The sequence below is a fragment of the Schistocerca piceifrons genome, chromosome 1 (genome assembly GCF_021461385.2).
Source record: "Schistocerca piceifrons isolate TAMUIC-IGC-003096 chromosome 1, iqSchPice1.1, whole genome shotgun sequence".
Taxonomy (NCBI): Eukaryota; Metazoa; Arthropoda; class Insecta; order Orthoptera; family Acrididae; genus Schistocerca; species Schistocerca piceifrons.
Genome location: NC_060138.1, coordinates 1,169,357,792 through 1,169,375,610, shown reverse-complemented (window position 1 = coordinate 1,169,375,610; position 17,819 = coordinate 1,169,357,792). Strand labels below are relative to the sequence as shown.

Sequence of the window (17,819 nt, the reverse complement as noted above, 5' to 3'; positions counted from 1 at the left end):
GTACTGAAATGCAGGAGGATCTGCAGCGAATTGACGCATGGTGCAGGGAATGGCAATTGAATCTCAATGTAGACAAGTGTAATGTGCTGTGAATACATAGAAAGATAGATCCCTTATCATTTAGCTACAAAATAGCAGGTCAGCAACTGGAAGGAGTTAATTCCATAAATTACCTGGGAGTACGCATTAGGAGTGATTTAAAATGGAATGATCATATAAAGTTGATTGTCGGTAAAGCAGATGCCAGACTGAGATTCATTGGAAGAATCCTAAGAAAATGCAATCCGAAAACAAAGGAAGTAGGTTACAGTACACTTGTTCGCCCATTGCTTGAATACTGCTCATCAGACCTTCACCGAAGAGTCAAGCAGTATATTGCTCCCTCCTACGTATATCTCACGAAGAGACCATGAGGATAAAATCACAGAGATTAGAGCCCACAAAGAAGCATACCGACAATCCTTTCCACGAACAATATGAGACTGGAATAGAAGGGAAAACCGATAGAGGTACTCAAGGTACCCTCCGCCCCACACCGTCAGGTGGCTTGCAGAGTATGGATGTAGTTGTAGATGTAGATGTTATAACTGCCATCTGGTTTCTGTACAAACTGTAAATAGCCTTTCGCTCCGTGTTTTTTACCCCTGCCACCTTCAGAATTTTACAGAGAGTATTCCAGTCAACATTGTCGAAAGCTTTCTCTAAGTCAACAAATGCTAGAAACATTGGTTTGCCTTTCCTTAATCTATTTTCTAAGATACGTCGTAGGGTCAGTATTGCCTCACATGTTTCAACATTCCTACGAAATCCAAACTGATCTTCCCCGAGGTCGGCTTCTACCAGTTTTTCCATTTGCCTGTAAAGAATTTGTGTTAGTATTTTGCTGCCGTGGCTGATTAAACTGATAGTTCGATAATTTTCACATCTGTCAACACCTGCTTTCATTGGGATTGGAATTATTGTATTACTCCAGTTATCACAGACATCTTCAACCTGTCTTGTCAGTAGTACATATCCTACTGAGTGGAAGCAAAGTTTAATTCAACCTATACCCAAGACTGACAACCCTAAGTCGCCAGGTGACTACAGGCCGTTCAGCATACTACCTGCAATATCTAAAGCCCTAGAATACATCGTCCATGAACAGCTGACGGATTACCTCAAAACTCATAACATCCACAATAAATATCAGTCAGGCTTTCGAAACCATCATAGTACAGCAACTGCATTAATCAAAGTAACTGATGACATTAAACATGCTATGGACAGACGTGAAGCTACCATCCTAACACTGCTTGACTTTAGCAAGGCTTTTGATACAGTTGACTTTGATATATTACTAATTAAAATGAAACAGCTGAATTTCTCAAACAGCGCAATACACTGGTTCGACAGCTACCTCAAAAACAGAAGTCAACAAGTCATTTGTGGGTCGGAAAAGTCATCATGGAAAAACGTGCGCTCTGGAGTTCCCCAAGGCTCCGTCCTTGGTCCATTACTCTTCTCACTGTACATTAATGATATTTCTTCAGTGATTCACTCCTGCAACTACCATCTATATGCCGACGACATCCAACTGTACATAAGTGCAAGCCCCAAGAACATTGCTGATGCAGTAGCGAGTATGAACGCAGATCTTTGCTCTGTTTCTCGATGGGCACAGAACCTAGGTCTGAAACTAAACCCCAAGAAATCCCAGGTCATACTTATATCTCATCCAAAGTTAATCAGTCGGTACTTTCGCGAAACAGTCCCTCAAATACTCCTCAATGGTACCCAACTACCATATCAAAAAACAGTAAAAGACCTTGGAATAATCTTGGATGAACACCTAAACTGGGAAGAACAAACAGTCACAGCTTGCCGGAAATCGCTGTCCTCCCTACATGCAATTCAAAAATTTAGAAAAATATTTCCAACCCATGTTAAACAAAAATTAGTCCAAACACTAGTCTTGCCTAATCTTTACTACTGTGATGTAGTTCAACACGGCACAAATAGTGAAAATTCGAGATGCCTCGAGCTAGTGATGAATGCTTGCGTTAGATACGTATGCAATATAAGGTTGTATGATCATATCAGTCCTTCATACTCCCAGCTGGGTTGGATACGCCCACATAAGGCACGCGATCTCCACACGATGTGCTTACTTCATCGATTTCTTAGCCACTGGTGCCCCCAATACTTATCTTCTCACATTAAACACCTATCATCATTCCACAACCGCAATACCAGATTGGATACGTCTAGCATATTGGCTGTACCTTTACATAACACAAAATCTTTCTCCTTGTCATTCTCCATCTCAGCCATACGACGATGGAACGCGCTCCCCTGTGATCTGCGTCTTATCCAGAACCACTTAACATTCAAGAGGGAACTCAAGACTTACATATTAGGGACAGTATAGCCACCATTGTCGTGCCCCTCCCATCTTTTTCTTTCTCCTCTTGTAACGTTCCCTGGCAAACTCACACATTAACAAACTAAAATTTATTTGTACCATATACGCCGCTCTGAGCAATCTGTATATAATGTAATTATTTAACGAAAAATATTATTGAATTTTGTGTAAAAGACATTTGTTATTATTGTAATATTTTTTGTAGTAATATTCTCTCTGTATTTAGGATGGTAATATTTCTATATTAATAATGTAATTGTGAAATGTGTCAATATCTGTGATAACAGAGACGTGAAATTCAGCCAGAGGGAAATAATGTCGTGAAATTACAAAGAAATGTTAATAGTCAGCAATACTATAAAAGCACAATGCACTATGCATTCTTTGGTCTTCCTCGTTTAGAGCTGAAAGCGGTAGGAAGCTGTGTCGATGTATTCGGTGAATGGGTAGACGTCATTTGTCTGTATCTAGATTTAGCCGCCATCGAAGGAGAAATTACGAACTAATGTGAGTTGAATATTTGTTGTGGTAAAAATATATTGAAATTTATAAAAAGTGTGTATTATTAATGTAAATTAGCTTGCCCATGTCATCTATAATATTTCTTTAAAGAGTTTTCAGCATTTTTTAGCGGTGTTGCTGGGCTGTGCCGCGACCGATCGATTTGCAGCGGCGGCACATTTAAAAAATTGTTCCGCTAAAGGAAAAATCAAGCAAACCCGTAAATCGGGAACAGATAGATAAAAAATTAACAGTGAATTAAGAGAATGTTCTTCTTTTACAGCGATCCAGAGACTGACTGAGATTTTAAAAAATAGTTACACATTTGTGCATTCTTAGACGGATAGTTAACATTGAAATTTAACAATTTTGGTTCTTTCAAATAACTTTAATGTATAGCAAAGTAGGTTTGATCAGTGATAATTAAATGTCGGCTTGGTAATAATTAACCATTTTCTGCTAATAGTGATAATCTTGTGTTCAAAAGCTAACGCCGGGAAAGAATTCAGTAAAAATATTTAACAAAAAATCCAGTGCATTTAGAAAATGTGTGCCAAGGCCGAATGATGTAAAGAATTTAATTTTCAACCAAATATTCTTAATCAGTTAATATGAGTTCACGTAATTTTTAAATGTACGTAATTCTTTTGAAAGTGAAAATTTTTATTACCACACGTAAATAAGAGAGAGGTTCTACAACAAAGTTCGCACGCAAAGAAAGTAAGGTAAAGAAAATTAACCAAAAAGCAAAAATTTATTATTCTTTAACGAAATAATTTCATAGCGATTTCGTTAAACTGGCGCCTAACGTGGGGCTCGAATATGCAGTGGCCACTAAATACCAATGAGATAACTAGGGAATTATTATAGTCGAACTTTGTTGGAGAACATTTAATAATTTTTCCATGTATTGTATGTATTGCATAACCAATATTGTGTGGTAATACCCGTATATGATTTTTTGCATGAGAACACTATATACCCAGAGGCAAGCTGAAGAAGAGAGCTCATTATTTCGAAAAATTAATTACCTACCACAATACCAGGGGGCAGCTGCACCCAAGATAGATCACCAAAAGGTAAAGCTACAGTGTAGTTGTCCTGTGGGTAGTAAAGTAGCCTCAGTGCAGTGTTCTCGGATCATTAGTGGTGTGCTTGTTGTTAGTGCTCTGTTTTAAAATAACAGGACATTTGAGTAGTTAGTCATTGTAGTATATAATAAGTGTGTTTTAACAAATGACCATTTCTTGTGTGATTATGTCAGTGAAACCTGAGTGTTAGGATATTTAGTTCAGATTTTATTTCTTTTGTTTACTATGGTTAGATTGCGTAGTCAGAAGGATATCAACATGGATAATGAACAACAGTCAGTAAGTAGTGATACCGAGTTAGAAAGTGGGACACAAAGTAATGTTAGTGACGTAGTTCAGGAAGTACAATGTGAGAATCTGGGGGCAGAAGGGCAAGAAATGTTGCCACTGCTACCCAGTGATTCAGTTGATAGCGGAAATACTGTGCCACCCGCAAGCACTGGACACGGACCAGAGAGTGGTGAGGTGTCAGAAGTGCAATCATTAAGAGTTATGTTCGAGCGCATGCTCAATTTCCAGGCTGAATTTGTACGTATGCAAGCAGAGCGTGATAGAGAACGTGATGCTGAACAAGCAGAGCATGATAGAGAACGTGATGCTGAACAAGCAAAGCGTGACCAGAGATTGGTAGCTGAATTTGCCCGTATGCAAGCAGAACGCGAAAGAGAACGTGATGCTAAACAAGCAGAGCGTGACCGACGCCTGCATGAGAGAGACTTGCAGTTAATGCAATCTTTGGAAGCTATGCAAAGTGAGATAGTTAGTTTGAAACAAAACTATGAAACCATACCCAAAACGGTGCAAGAACTAAGCGAAAGAGTAGATAGTATCCAAGTGGCTAACGCCAGTATCGTAGAGGAAATCAGTGTACTGACCAACAGGGTGGAACAATTAGAGATTGACACAAATCAAGTAATTGAGCACAAAGTGTCCGAACAAGTGCACAAAATGGAAAGCGAATTTAAAAAGGAAATAGGCGAGAAACTGCACGCCGCGATTGAAGCCAAAGACGCGGGCTCCAATGCGGAAAAGCAGGACCTTGGAAGGGCGGTGCGCACTGACATTCCGCTATGGCAGCGGAATGTCAACCGTCGTCTTGTCAAGCTAGAAATCAGCTTGCTGCACGGCGACGCGCAGGCGTGTGTCACGCCAGCCAGGTCCAACAATGATAGGCATATAAATACAGCAGTAAAAAATTGCGACTGCGTGACAGAACAGGCAACCAATGTAAGCGAAACAAATAAATGTCATTCCAAAGTAGTGATTGAAGAAAGCCTGATTAGAAACCGACAGTTTCAGACCTTTACAACGGAGAAGAAATCTGTTCACCCTGTAGTGTTTATCAAGGGATTTAGAAACATTTGGCTAGCGTTTGGAGTCATACACAGAAAATACAGTTCGTTATGTCTTACATACAAGGAGATGCTGCATTATGGGCAACTGAAGCAGCTGACAGTTGTGATACATATGAGCAATTTGAAAAGGCATTCTTGGCCAAATATTGGTCAACATGTATTCAGGAGAGATTACGGAAGGAGGTATATAATCCAGAGCCGTATTCTCCACAATTAGGCAATTTGCGAAAATATTTTGAGAAGTACATTAATAAGACCCGTTATTGGGACGAGCAGATTTCATCCCGGGATTTGATCAGACTTTTGAAATCACACTTGCCGATACACGTAAAGGAAAAACTTATACACGTGCCCGAAAACGATATGGAACATTTCTTGTCTGTTCTGGACTCAATTGACCTGATTTAGGAGGATGTTAAGGCAGCCTCTGAACAGGCTAGAAGTAACAGAAACGGTTACAGAAATGGTCAAAATAACACGCCTCCACCAAATAATGGAAACGGCAGAGGTAACAATAGGAGACAAGATTATGTACAAAACGGGAATAGAGGTAGAGACCGGAACAGCAATAGTCCGCCGGTGAATAATGACCGGAAAAGGAGGTATGATGACCGATATGAAACAGGCCCACCAAGCAATAGTAAATGGAAAAATGCCAGGGGGCCGTGGAACACTAATACTTATAATGATGCAAACCGAACTTGGCCACAGAACCAGAGGCCCAGTCCGGACCGGCAAAACAGTGAAAGATATGACAATAACCGACCGACACCACAAAATGCGCCAATTGCGCAACCGTGGCGGCCGACGCAACACAACTTACACATAGTGGAGGTCAGTGACACAGAGCAGCCACGCCCATCCACCAGCAATAATCCAACAAACTAGATTCAGCCGAGATACGCTCTCCATCGTCGGCTGAGGTTTGGAGTGAGAGCAGCCAGACACAGAACAAAACATCGGGAATCTGTATTCTTAGGTATAATGACGGGGTACAGATGGGACATGAATTAATAACTGAACCATCCACGTGCATAAAGGAGCACAAAGACAAAGTACAAGCGATAATAGAGATCAAAATTAACAATATTGATGTGCAAGCAATCGTAGATACAGGTGCTACTGTCAGTGTCATGAGTATGGACTTATTCAAAGTACTGGGGAAAGAAAGGCGTATGCTGACTTTTCCTGTGAATAATTGTAAAGTCACTGGAGCCATAAGTGCACAGCGACAAATAATTAAACTCCAAGTGCGGGTAGATATGTATTTAGGGGATGAAGCCATAGCGTGCTCATTCCTGGTAGTAAAGGGTTTAAAGGTAGCCTGCATTTTGGGGGTAGATTTTTTGAGAGAAAGGGACGCAGTAATCGACCTTTCTCGGGGAAAATTAAGTTTGATGAACGCTGGTAGGAGGATAGAATTGTCCATGCTCAGATCTGAAGAGGTACCTGTGCCTAATTGTAATACTATTAACATAAAGTGTAGGAATCAGTGGATACTACATTTAGATAATCATTGTCAAGGACAAAATCTCTATTATCCAGACGTACAAAGTGATCAATTAAAAGCAAATGTGGACGCACTTGTGAACAAAGTATCACAGTCCGAAAATTTGAATTCAATGCAACAGCAGGATTTGGTACAGTTATTATCTAATTATGTAGATGTATTTTCAGAACGAACAGGAATTGTTAAGGGATATCAGCACAATATCGAGGTGAAGCCTCACAAAACCTACTGTCGAGCCTCATACTCCATTCCTTAGTCCAAGAAGGAAATAGTAGCTATCTCTTAGCAGATCCCCACTCAGGGAGAGTACGGGGACTGTATCCGCATAAGGGTGTAAAAATATTCATACAGTAAAAGACTAATAGTCCTATGTGGACACCATTCTTTTGTAAATAATGAACATTAATGATGTGTGATCTGTAGAGATAATGTACTAGTGTAGAAGTGTTTAGTTATAAGAATATGATTGACTTTCTCATGTGTTTATAAATATTTGTGTCATGTACTCTTTTAATTTGTGTTATCTAAACATGCTCTAAATGTCTGCACAGATAATCTGATTAGTGCAATTATTTATAGTGTTAAGCTGTGACAGAGTTCAGTCAAGAGAAACATTTTAGTAATGATTAGTTTGTGTACTGCATAATATTTTATATGTGTGTCAAACTTGAAATATTTCTGGCACAATCTTTTCTATTATATGTGTATATATGTGTAGCTGTCAGATTGACAGATTCGAACCCATAATAATATCAATAATATGAGGCCCTGAGAACCTTATTATCTAACCAATGTTATCAAAGAGAATAATGCACCCAGTAGTGACCCGAGGGCACCATGGGAGGCAAACTTATTGCAAATTTAAGTAACGCAAAGTTACGCACAAAGAAGCTTCAATTGAAGCATGTGCAGATTCAATCAGTAAAAAAAAAAAAAAAAAAAAGGGAACTAGCCAGATACAGTCCAAGTCAATTTTAACCTACAGAGACTACACTGTAGTTACGTAGGACCTTGATAGTAAAGTGTGACATGATTTCAAAGGAGTTATTGAACAATATGCCTGAATCCGGCTGGAATGCACAAATAAAATCTACTCGAACACGAATATAGATGATTTTTGGGCAAACTAATACGAAATTTTAATATTTGTTACCATGTACGCAAATATCACACACCTTGGTAAAGAGTTACGAATGTGCTGTTACAAAAATTGCACAGCTGACATTGTAAATAAAAATAAAGGAACTTAAACAAAAGTGCAGTATTGTGTGGCAGAGACAGACAGTGACTGTTAAACCTGCAGCAATACGTCACGAAGTTGTTGTGTATAAGTAATAAAAAACTGTATCATCGCCGTGTGTGCAAGTGGACAAGGAACTAGCACGACACGAACAGTGAGCCGATAACGGACGGTGGATCAAGTTAGTGTCAAACTTTAATTCTTTGTGTGTCAAGGGACGCCAGAAAAGCGTATTGACTGCTGAGATACATTTTGTCCTAAGGTGAAACTTGCGTGTGACTAATGACAAGTCATGACATGGTGAAAAATATTGTGTGCCCATAAAACGTGTTACTGTGACAACGAAACATTGTGCAAACCAGACTAGTGAAGGCCTACTGAATAATAACTGCCAATAACTGTGTGCATTCTTTCCCACAGCAGGAAAAATGCCCATAAGGATAGTACACTGTTTGTGAACTTGTTGCATGTTTGCTGGAGCACTGCAAGAAGACGTCACACGGGCGAGCTGATATCCAACGCGCATCCGGCTACATCAGCCATGCAGCGGCCGCAGCAGCCCGTAGCAGACCAGACAGCCACGCCCCTCCGCGCCGTAGCTGTCAACACCGGGGGCGGTGACCTACACGGAGCCGACGCGCCGCGCCGAGCGCCGCTCAACAATCAATCCGCACCGCTCACCGACTACAGCATTGTTGTCATTTTCCAAAATATTTACACAAACTGCATAACATGTCAATGACTCCATTTTTGATAAACATTGAACATTTATTATGTATACCTGTGAAATGATAAGAGAAAATGAACACTAACAAGTGTAGGAGATGGATTTGTGACACGTAGGTAGTGGGAACATTATAAAAAGTGATGCTGTGCTAAATGATTTCAAAAAACTAAGTGATATATCCTAGGACAAGTGACCTTGCGGTATATCGTTGAACTGTATGTGACATTGATCTTATGTAACCGTAGATGACAAACTGTTAAATCAATTCAAAAGAATGACTGCTAAAGAGGCAAGATTAATCATGAATCAACTGGGATGGCTGGGCTCCGGCACAGTTAGGCCCAGGTTTTCTGTCTGCCTTCGCCCAAATGGGGGAGCCATAAACATATATAACCCTGGGACTAATTAAAAGAGCCATTCCATAAAAAATACAGAATTGTAAAGAACGTTACTGGCACCATTGTGTCAAAGTATAGAAACTCTTTGCCAAATGCTGCCAGGGGGCAATGTAACGTTCCCTGGCAAACTCACACATTAACAAACTAAAATTTATTTGTACCATATACGCCGCTCTGAGCAATCTGTATATAATGTAATTATTTAACGAAATATATTATTGAATTTTGTGTAAAAGACATTTGTTATTATTGTAATATTTTTTGTAGTAATATTCTCTCTGTATTTAGGATGGTAATATTTCTATATTAATAATGTAATTGTGAAATGTGTCAATATCTGTGATAACAGAGACGTGAAATTCAGCCAGAGGGAAATAATGTCATGAAATTACAAAGAAATGTTAATAGTCAGCAATACTATAAAAGCACAATGCACTATGTATTCTTTGGTCTTCCTCGTTTAGAGCTGAAAGCGGTAGGAAGCTGTGTCGATGTATTCGGTGAATGGGTAGACGTCATTTGTCTGTATCTAGATTTAGCCGCCATCGAAGGAGAAATTACGAACTAATGTGAGTTGAATATTTGTTGTGGTAAAAATATATTGAAATTTATAAAAAGTGTGTATTATTAATGTAAATTAGCTTGCCCATGTCATCTATAATATTTCTTTAAAGAGTTTTCAGCATTTTTTAGTGGTGTTGCTGGGCTGTGCCGCGACCGATCGATTTGCAGCAGCGGCACATTTAAAAAATTGTTCCGCTAAAGGAAAAATCAAGCAAACCCGTAAATCGGGAACAGATAGATAAAAAATTAACAGTGAATTAAGAGAATGTTCTTCTTTTACAGCGATCCAGAGACTGACTGAGATTTTAAAAAATAGTTACACATTTGTGCATTCTTAGACGGATAGTTAACATTGAAATTTAACAATTTTGGTTCTTTCAAATAACTTTAATGTAGAGCAAAGTAGGTTTGATCAGTGATAATTAAATGTCGGCTTGGTAATAATTAACCATTTTCTGCTAATAGTGATAATCTTGTGTTCAAAAGCTAACGCCGGGAAAGAATTCAGTAAAAATATTTAACAAAAAATCCAGTGCATTTAGAAAATGTGTGCCAAGGCCGAATGATGTAAAGAATTTAATTTTCAACCAAATATTCTTAATCAGGTAATATGAGTTCACGTAATTTTTAAATGTATGTATTTTTTATTACCACACGTAAATAAGAGAGAGGTTCTACAACAAAGTTCGCACGCAAAGAAAGTAAGGTAAAGAAAATTAACCTAAAAGCAAAAATTTATTATTCTTTAACGAAATAATTTCATAGCGATTTCGTTAAACTCTCCATCATAGCTTCGAATTTTACCATTCTATTTCACTTCCTCTAACCTATCTACCTCTTCTATATCTCTTTCACCCCATTCTATCGTCTTATGTCTCTGCTTGATGAGAATAACTCACAAGCTGCAAGAATATAACGAGAAAATTCCCAACTAGCAATAGGACTGACATTCATAAAAGAAAAAAATATGTTTACTTTCCTATACATAGTCATTACTATTATTATTATTATTCTTGATTGTTATAATTATTTTTTGATTGTTATAATTATCATTGTACTACTTCTATAATCTCTAATTTTTTTTCTGTAACATTAATACTGTATAACATGTTATATGTCCTTAATGTTCTGTAGAAACTGAAATTTGTTGAATCTGAGTATGCCTGGTTAGGTGTAAGAGAGGGCCTGAAGGCCCTAATCTTGCCAGGTAAAATAAATGCATAAATAAATAAAATAAATAAATAAATAAATTCTTCTTGAAGTCTGAGGATATTCCACCTGTCTCGTACATTTTGCTCACCAGATGGTAGAGTTTTGTCACAGCTGGCTCTCCCAAGGCTGTTAGTAGTTCTAATGGAATGTTGTCTCCTCCTGGGGCCTTGTTTCAACTTAGGATTTTCAGTGCTCTGTCAAACTCTTCACGCAGTATCATATCTCCCATTTCATCTTTATCTACGTCCTCTTCCATCCCCATAATATTGGCCTCAAGAATACCAGCCTTGTATAGACCCTCTATATACTCCTTCCACCTTTCTGCTTTCCCTGCTTGTCACACTATAGCCCACAAAATGGCAGCATTCCAGCACTAGATCAATACAGGTATCCAACTACCACTCTCTGAAGACAAATATCAACAAGAAATTGAAATTGCAAATGGTTACAACAGCTCCAAAGTAGATACCCTAAAACACTCTACAGTGGCAAAGCAATCGCATCACAAAAAAACAAAAAGAAAACATTTTCCATGCAATTCAATTTCTTAGTAACATTTCATATCAGATTGCTAATGTCTTCATATGAAATGGCATAAACATATACATTACCACAGAAAAAAAGATTGGACAGAAGTTACCCCACAACATCAGCACACGAAACCCACATCATCACACAGGTGTGTACAAAATTGAACGTTTGGACTGTGACTGCTTCTACATAGCCCAGACAGGCACATCATTTGAGATTAGTTTCAAAGAACACATGGCAGCTCAAAAAAACAAAAAATACCACACATCAGCAGTACCCACCCACTGCACGAAACAAAACATCTGTTAACTACAGAAGTATCAGCATCCTACAATCCAACCATCATAATCAGAAGAGATACTGTTTGTCAGTGACCAAATGATTTTTATTATCTTGTCAACAGTTTATCTGGCAACATCAGCGTCCACAAGTGAAGTAAGCAATGCCTGTCAAAGTAAATTTAATGGGTCTGTTTTCAATAGTCCGTTTTTTTGTCCCTGTGTTTTCAGCTACTTTCATGAATAATTCAGTGAATTGAAATTAGCATCACCTGTACCTTTGCTGCTGTCTCCAGGCTGTTTCGCCTTCCTAAATTGATTCATTTTACACACAATAATTTACCATATATGAAGTCTTCACAGGTTGTCAGCCGAGTAGCATCGTCATCTCATAGCAACGTTTCGATGGAATGCGTCTCCATCATCTTCGGGCGAAGATGATGGACACACATTCCATCGAAACGTTGCTACGAGGCGACAACGCTACTCAGCTGACAACCCGTGAAGACTTCACATATGAAATTTGCTGAGAAAGACTGCACTCGCACAATAATTCACCAAATTTCCTTTAGTTCGTACCTTGAATTTTTTGTGCATAGTGGGTGGTTTCTGGAGTTTTTATGGCACAATGAAAAATTATAACAATGGATATGAGAGAGGTGGACCATCCTAGCTTTTCTTATACCACTCCTGACACCAGTATACATATTTGTTTCCTTTATTTTAACTCATTTTGTTAAGAGTACACATGCAGCAATTATACAAATCGCTAGTTTCTTATGCATGCCTTATTATATTAAACTTTCTTATTCACCGTATAGTTTCTCAATTGCCGACAATAATATTAGGTACTTCACCAGGAAATAGTTTTTTTCTAAAGAAATATCCACAATTTAATATTGATAAAAACATACAGAGATGAAATTTTGACTGAGCAAATGGCTGCTTATTTCTAACTTGTCAGAGCTTATTTAAAAGCCCTCGTTCTTTTCGTTTCAGCAAACATTTTAAAACTATTTAAAAAGTTACTCGTTTTCAAAAATTGTGTTCATGAAAGTTCAAATCTTAAATAGTGATTGCAAAATATAGTACCCTAGTTTTGTAGCCCATATTTTTCTGATTCCAAAAATAACTACTTTCACTCTAATAACTTACTAGTTTGTTAATCATTCAATTTGCATAATTCCATTTTAGCAAGTTTCAGCAGGGCTTTGGGAATGACTGCGGAAGTAGCAATCATTTCCATTAAACAATACATAATATTTTGCCTTTGTTATGGTTAAATAGCTCATGGTGAAACAGATTGCTCTTTTGCCTACTGTAATTTTGTGCCCTCTAATTTTGCTATCTTTTGTGTTAACACTTAACATTTAACAACAAAGTTTGATTTCTAATCTTAAGTGTGTATAGATGTAGGCATTTGAGACAATGATTGAGTTGTTGGATGGTTTGTTTTTAATTATCAAAAACTTAACTAATGCACAATTTAGTCACCAAAAACGTAAAATTTGAATCAAAATAATGTGAATAGATGCATTAAGATACCACCAGTAAACAGTGTTACACTGCACCTATGAATGTAACTGCTAACATAGTTTATATGTTGAAACTATTGCGTGTGACAAAGCTCGTCATCAGTGACATTGGTTAAAAATAAACAAGAAGAAATCGAAAATTAAATATTGCACTGCACTGTACACTGTTTGCCACAGGTTTGAAAAATACTTTCACGACAGGAGAATCGTCAACACGTAGTGCCAGAGCAGCTACCAAGTGCAGAATACAATGTTAGCAAACGTAAAAGATGACAGAATAAAAAGTTCTTACATCAGCTTACCTTATCTGGGTGTAAGCAGCATGATATACAATATTCATAAATACTACAGCATCCATTGTCTTTGCAGGTTTCACATGAATATTGCTTTGTAGTATCTATATCTGTGTTGCAACATCCAGTTGATAAAACATCAGTCCGTGAACATATATAGCCTAAAAGGGTGAAATGAAATTTTTAAAAAATATATATTTTTTTTATAATAAAGAGGCAATATGTGACATCATAATCAAGTCACTGTATTTTGTTTCTGGTTTTCCTCCGAGCTTAAAGAAATAAGTAACAATTAACAAAATAAATTTTATCCATTTCACAAGTCACTCCCATTTCAATACCTGCCGCCCAAAAAAATATACCATATCAGAACCCCTTAGCAGTCATCTACATCAGCATATATACTCTGCAAATCACTGAGAAGTGCCTGACAGAAGGAATTTTCCACTGTACCTCGTATTAGAGCTTCTTCCCAAACCATTCACATATGGAGTGTGGGAAGAATGACAGCTTAAACACCTATGTGGACATTTAGCCCTGTATCTCTGCAGTTGTTAAAGCGGTGATAAATAGAGGGATATAATGAACTCGTCAATTCCTCACTTAATACTTGTTTTGAAACATAGTAAGTATATTTTTGAGGAATAATTTTCTGGAAAATTCTGGCAGAATGTAAATACTTCTGGAGTAAAAGAGACCCCCCGCCCCCACACACACACACACGTACATACACAAAGCGGTGCAGCCTATGTCATTACATGGCGCAAACGGGACACACAATGCCAGTGCTGCATTTCAGCAGTTGGGCTAGTTTGCGGGAGGGGGGATTGTGTCCAGTGAGATGGATAGTGGGAGAGAGAGGCAGGAGCCATGGAGAGGGGTTGGGGTGGGATGCTAGCAGCTCAGGAGGAGGTAGGTTTTTAGGAACAGTTGATGTCTACCTTCAAGTATGTGCCAATTCATAAATTGGAAATTGCATGATGGAAATGATAAATTGTTACTTACCACATACAGGAGGCACTGATTGCAGGCAGACACAACAAAAAAGTATACTAGAAATATTTCTGCTTTCAAAAAAAGTCCTTCCCCTTAAATGAACTCTCATACATTTAAGCGTAGTTTACATGATGACACTAGGTTGCAGGCAACTGCGCTACCGTCCACTGCGAATGCGCGCCGTGCATTTGCGCAACTCGTTGGTGAAACTAAACACTTTCGGCGTGTTCCAACTTTGGCAACACTAGTTGCGCGAGTTTTGAGGTTATGTTTGTTTGTAGAGTGTAGACAAACTGAAATATGAAGTGGGGGAATGGAGAATAATGTTCGCTTTTTGGATATGTATGCTGTGCATAGATGTTTGTGGGATTTCAGTGACGCTGATTACAAAAATAAGCAACATATTGCTGCCGCTGAAACCGTCATGTGCGATCATAACATAGATGGTTTGACAATATCTGAGCTGCAGCGCAAGATTTATTGAGTTAGGAGCACATGTATGACTAAATTAAGAAAAATACAAGTGTAATTCTAGCTGTGGCAATGCTCTCGTCTACAAGACTAAAATCCCATCATTCAAGTTGGCCACCTCTTTGTTAAGGAATATTGTTGACAGGAGGGAAGGCTATACAAATTCAAGAAGCTGCATTCTTTATTCAATATTCATCTATTACTCGTAACCTACCCTTCTATATAAAAGAGACCACCCATTTCCTGCACTGACTTTCCACTGTTCCTGTCCCTCTACCACACAACACCCTGCTTATCACTGCTGGTGCCACGTCCCTTTACACTAACACCCCTAATGCCCATGGCCTTGCTGCTATGGAACACTGCCTTTCCCCGACATCCAATTGATTTGAAACCTACAACCCCCGTCCTGATCACCATGACCTACTGTATTCTCACCCACAACTACTTCTCCTTTGAAGGAAACACCTTCAAACAAATCTATGGTATGGCAATGGGTACCTGCATGGCACCATCCTATGCTAACCTATTCATGGGTCATTTAGGGGAATCCATCCTAACCACTCAGAATCCCACACCCCTCGTCTGGTTCAGATTCAGTGATGACATCTTCGTGATCTGGATCAAGGATGAGTACACCCTATCCACATTCTTCCAAAACCTCAACACCCTCTCCCCCATTTGCTTCACCTGGTCCTACTCAACCCAACAAACCACCTTCCTCAATGCTGAGCTCCACCATAAAGATGGCGACATCAGTACTTCATTCATACCAAACCTACCAACCAGCAGCAATCCCTCCATGTCAACTGACACTCATTCTATACAAGAAGGCCCTTTCATACAGCCTAGCCACATATGGCCATCACATCTGTAGTGATGAGCAGTCCCTCGCCAAATACACCAAGGGTCTCACTGAGACCTAAACATACTAAAATTACTCTCCCAACCTTGTCCAGAAACAGATATCCCATGCTTTATCTATCCAATCACGCACCACCTCATAAAGTCTCATCATCCAGCCAACTGAGCTTAACGCATTATTCTTTTGCGAAGGCACAGTTTTTATATTTCTGAGCATTTTAAATAAATTGCCAATATCTGTACCATTTTGAAGTCGTATCAAGAGCTAACTGAATATTTGTCAGAAACTACTTAATTATAGATAACGGCATCCTCTGCGAGAAGTCTGAACTGACTATCACTATCTTCTGCTAGGCTATTAATGCAACACGAGCAGCAAGGGTCTCAACATATTTCCCTGGGGCATCCCTGACATTAATTCCAATTCTAATTCTGCCATTGAATCTCCATGAAAGATAACACTGTGTCCACCTGATTCCCTAAGATCCATAACTTTCAGGATGTCATATGAGAAAAGCATGAACTGGGTTTCATATGATCTTTATTTATGTAATTCATGCTAGCTGAGATCGAAATGGTAATTGTGTTAAAGGTACTTCATAACACAGAGTTCCAAGTTTGTTCTAAAATTCTAAAACAGATTGATGTCAATGATATTTCGTGGACATTTTCTGGGTCATTTCTTCTGCTCTTCTTTCAGACAGGTGGACTTGTGCTATCTTCAAAAGATAGCTGCAATAGCAAATTTAATGCCTTGTATTAAATAAGAGAGCAGTGTCAGCATAGAGACAGAAGAACTTATTGGTTACAGAATAAACAATGATTTAATGGATGAAAGCTATGTGTGAACAACTTCCTAGTGTATGAGGCAGAAAAAGCAGTGAAATATTATCTATGGTACAATATTTAAATGCATCCATCACCAAATCAGTTATTAATGCATATGTGGAATAAATCATATCACAAATTTTCTTTCTTTTTGTGTGTGCCTGTTGACGATTCAACACTTCTGCTTTTTGGTGAGTGGCCTCCTTTACTTCTACAGTATTTCCAAAATATATTGTTACCATGTGGAGCTTCTCAGCTGTCTTACAAAAATTATACATTTTCTCTAGATACTCTATGGATATCTGCGCTCTCTCTCTCTCTCTTACTCGTACTAATGCACGCATGCATGCAGGCATGCGCGGGCGTACACGCACGCGCACACACACACACACACACACACACAACACACAACACACACACACACACACACACACACCTTTTTTTCTCTGCTTAGTTGGGTTCACGAACAACGGCAATCAAGTTTAGGCTTTTTCTGCGCACCTACGTCATGCATTCACCGACAGCCAATGAGTGTACAGTGGGGTCCTGGGTGCTATGCTGTGGATGTCATAGCCAATGCGAGAATTAAACGTGATCATAGTGAGTTTTTAACTAAAGTTTTACTGCATTCGTTGTCAGCTGTCAAGGGGTGGTGGTGGTGGTGGTGGTGGTGGTGGTAAGCAGCAAATACTACATAAGCAGGTGAGAGGCACAATTTGCCAGATGACTGCCAACAGTCCTCAACAATCAGTCTTTCCTTCTATCCCGTACAGTAAGTCTCCCCTGACCCACGGTTTTGGGTGACTTTCCCCAAATCTACCACTTTTCCTAGACCTCTCCAGTCCTTTTCCTTCACCCCTCTTCCTTCCCCTTCAACCCTTCTGCCTGAAGAAGGAGCTACTAGCTCCTAAAGCTTGCCAATTACAACCATCCTTTACGTGTGTGTTCTGTCGCCACATGGTGAGTAGATTTTTTATCTATCCAATTAAATAATTCAATCCATCTGTATGTTATTAACTGA

The 17,819-nt window shown here is 38.8% G+C and overlaps 1 protein-coding gene across 2 annotated transcripts in view; it reads right to left on the bottom strand.

The window, feature by feature from the left end:
* The window catches only part of LOC124801898 (SREBP regulating gene protein), a 56,098-nt gene that overhangs the window by 21,709 nt on the left and 16,570 nt on the right, over positions 1–17,819 (bottom strand). For both annotated transcript variants that reach the window (XR_007017114.1, XM_047263107.1), the window contains exon 3: positions 13,649–13,800. Coding sequence is in view for 1 of the 2 variants with exons in the window: in XM_047263107.1 (XP_047119063.1) it covers positions 13,649–13,800 (152 nt within the window). In the remaining variant the exon portion in view is untranslated. The remainder of the gene's footprint in view (positions 1–13,648; positions 13,801–17,819) is intronic.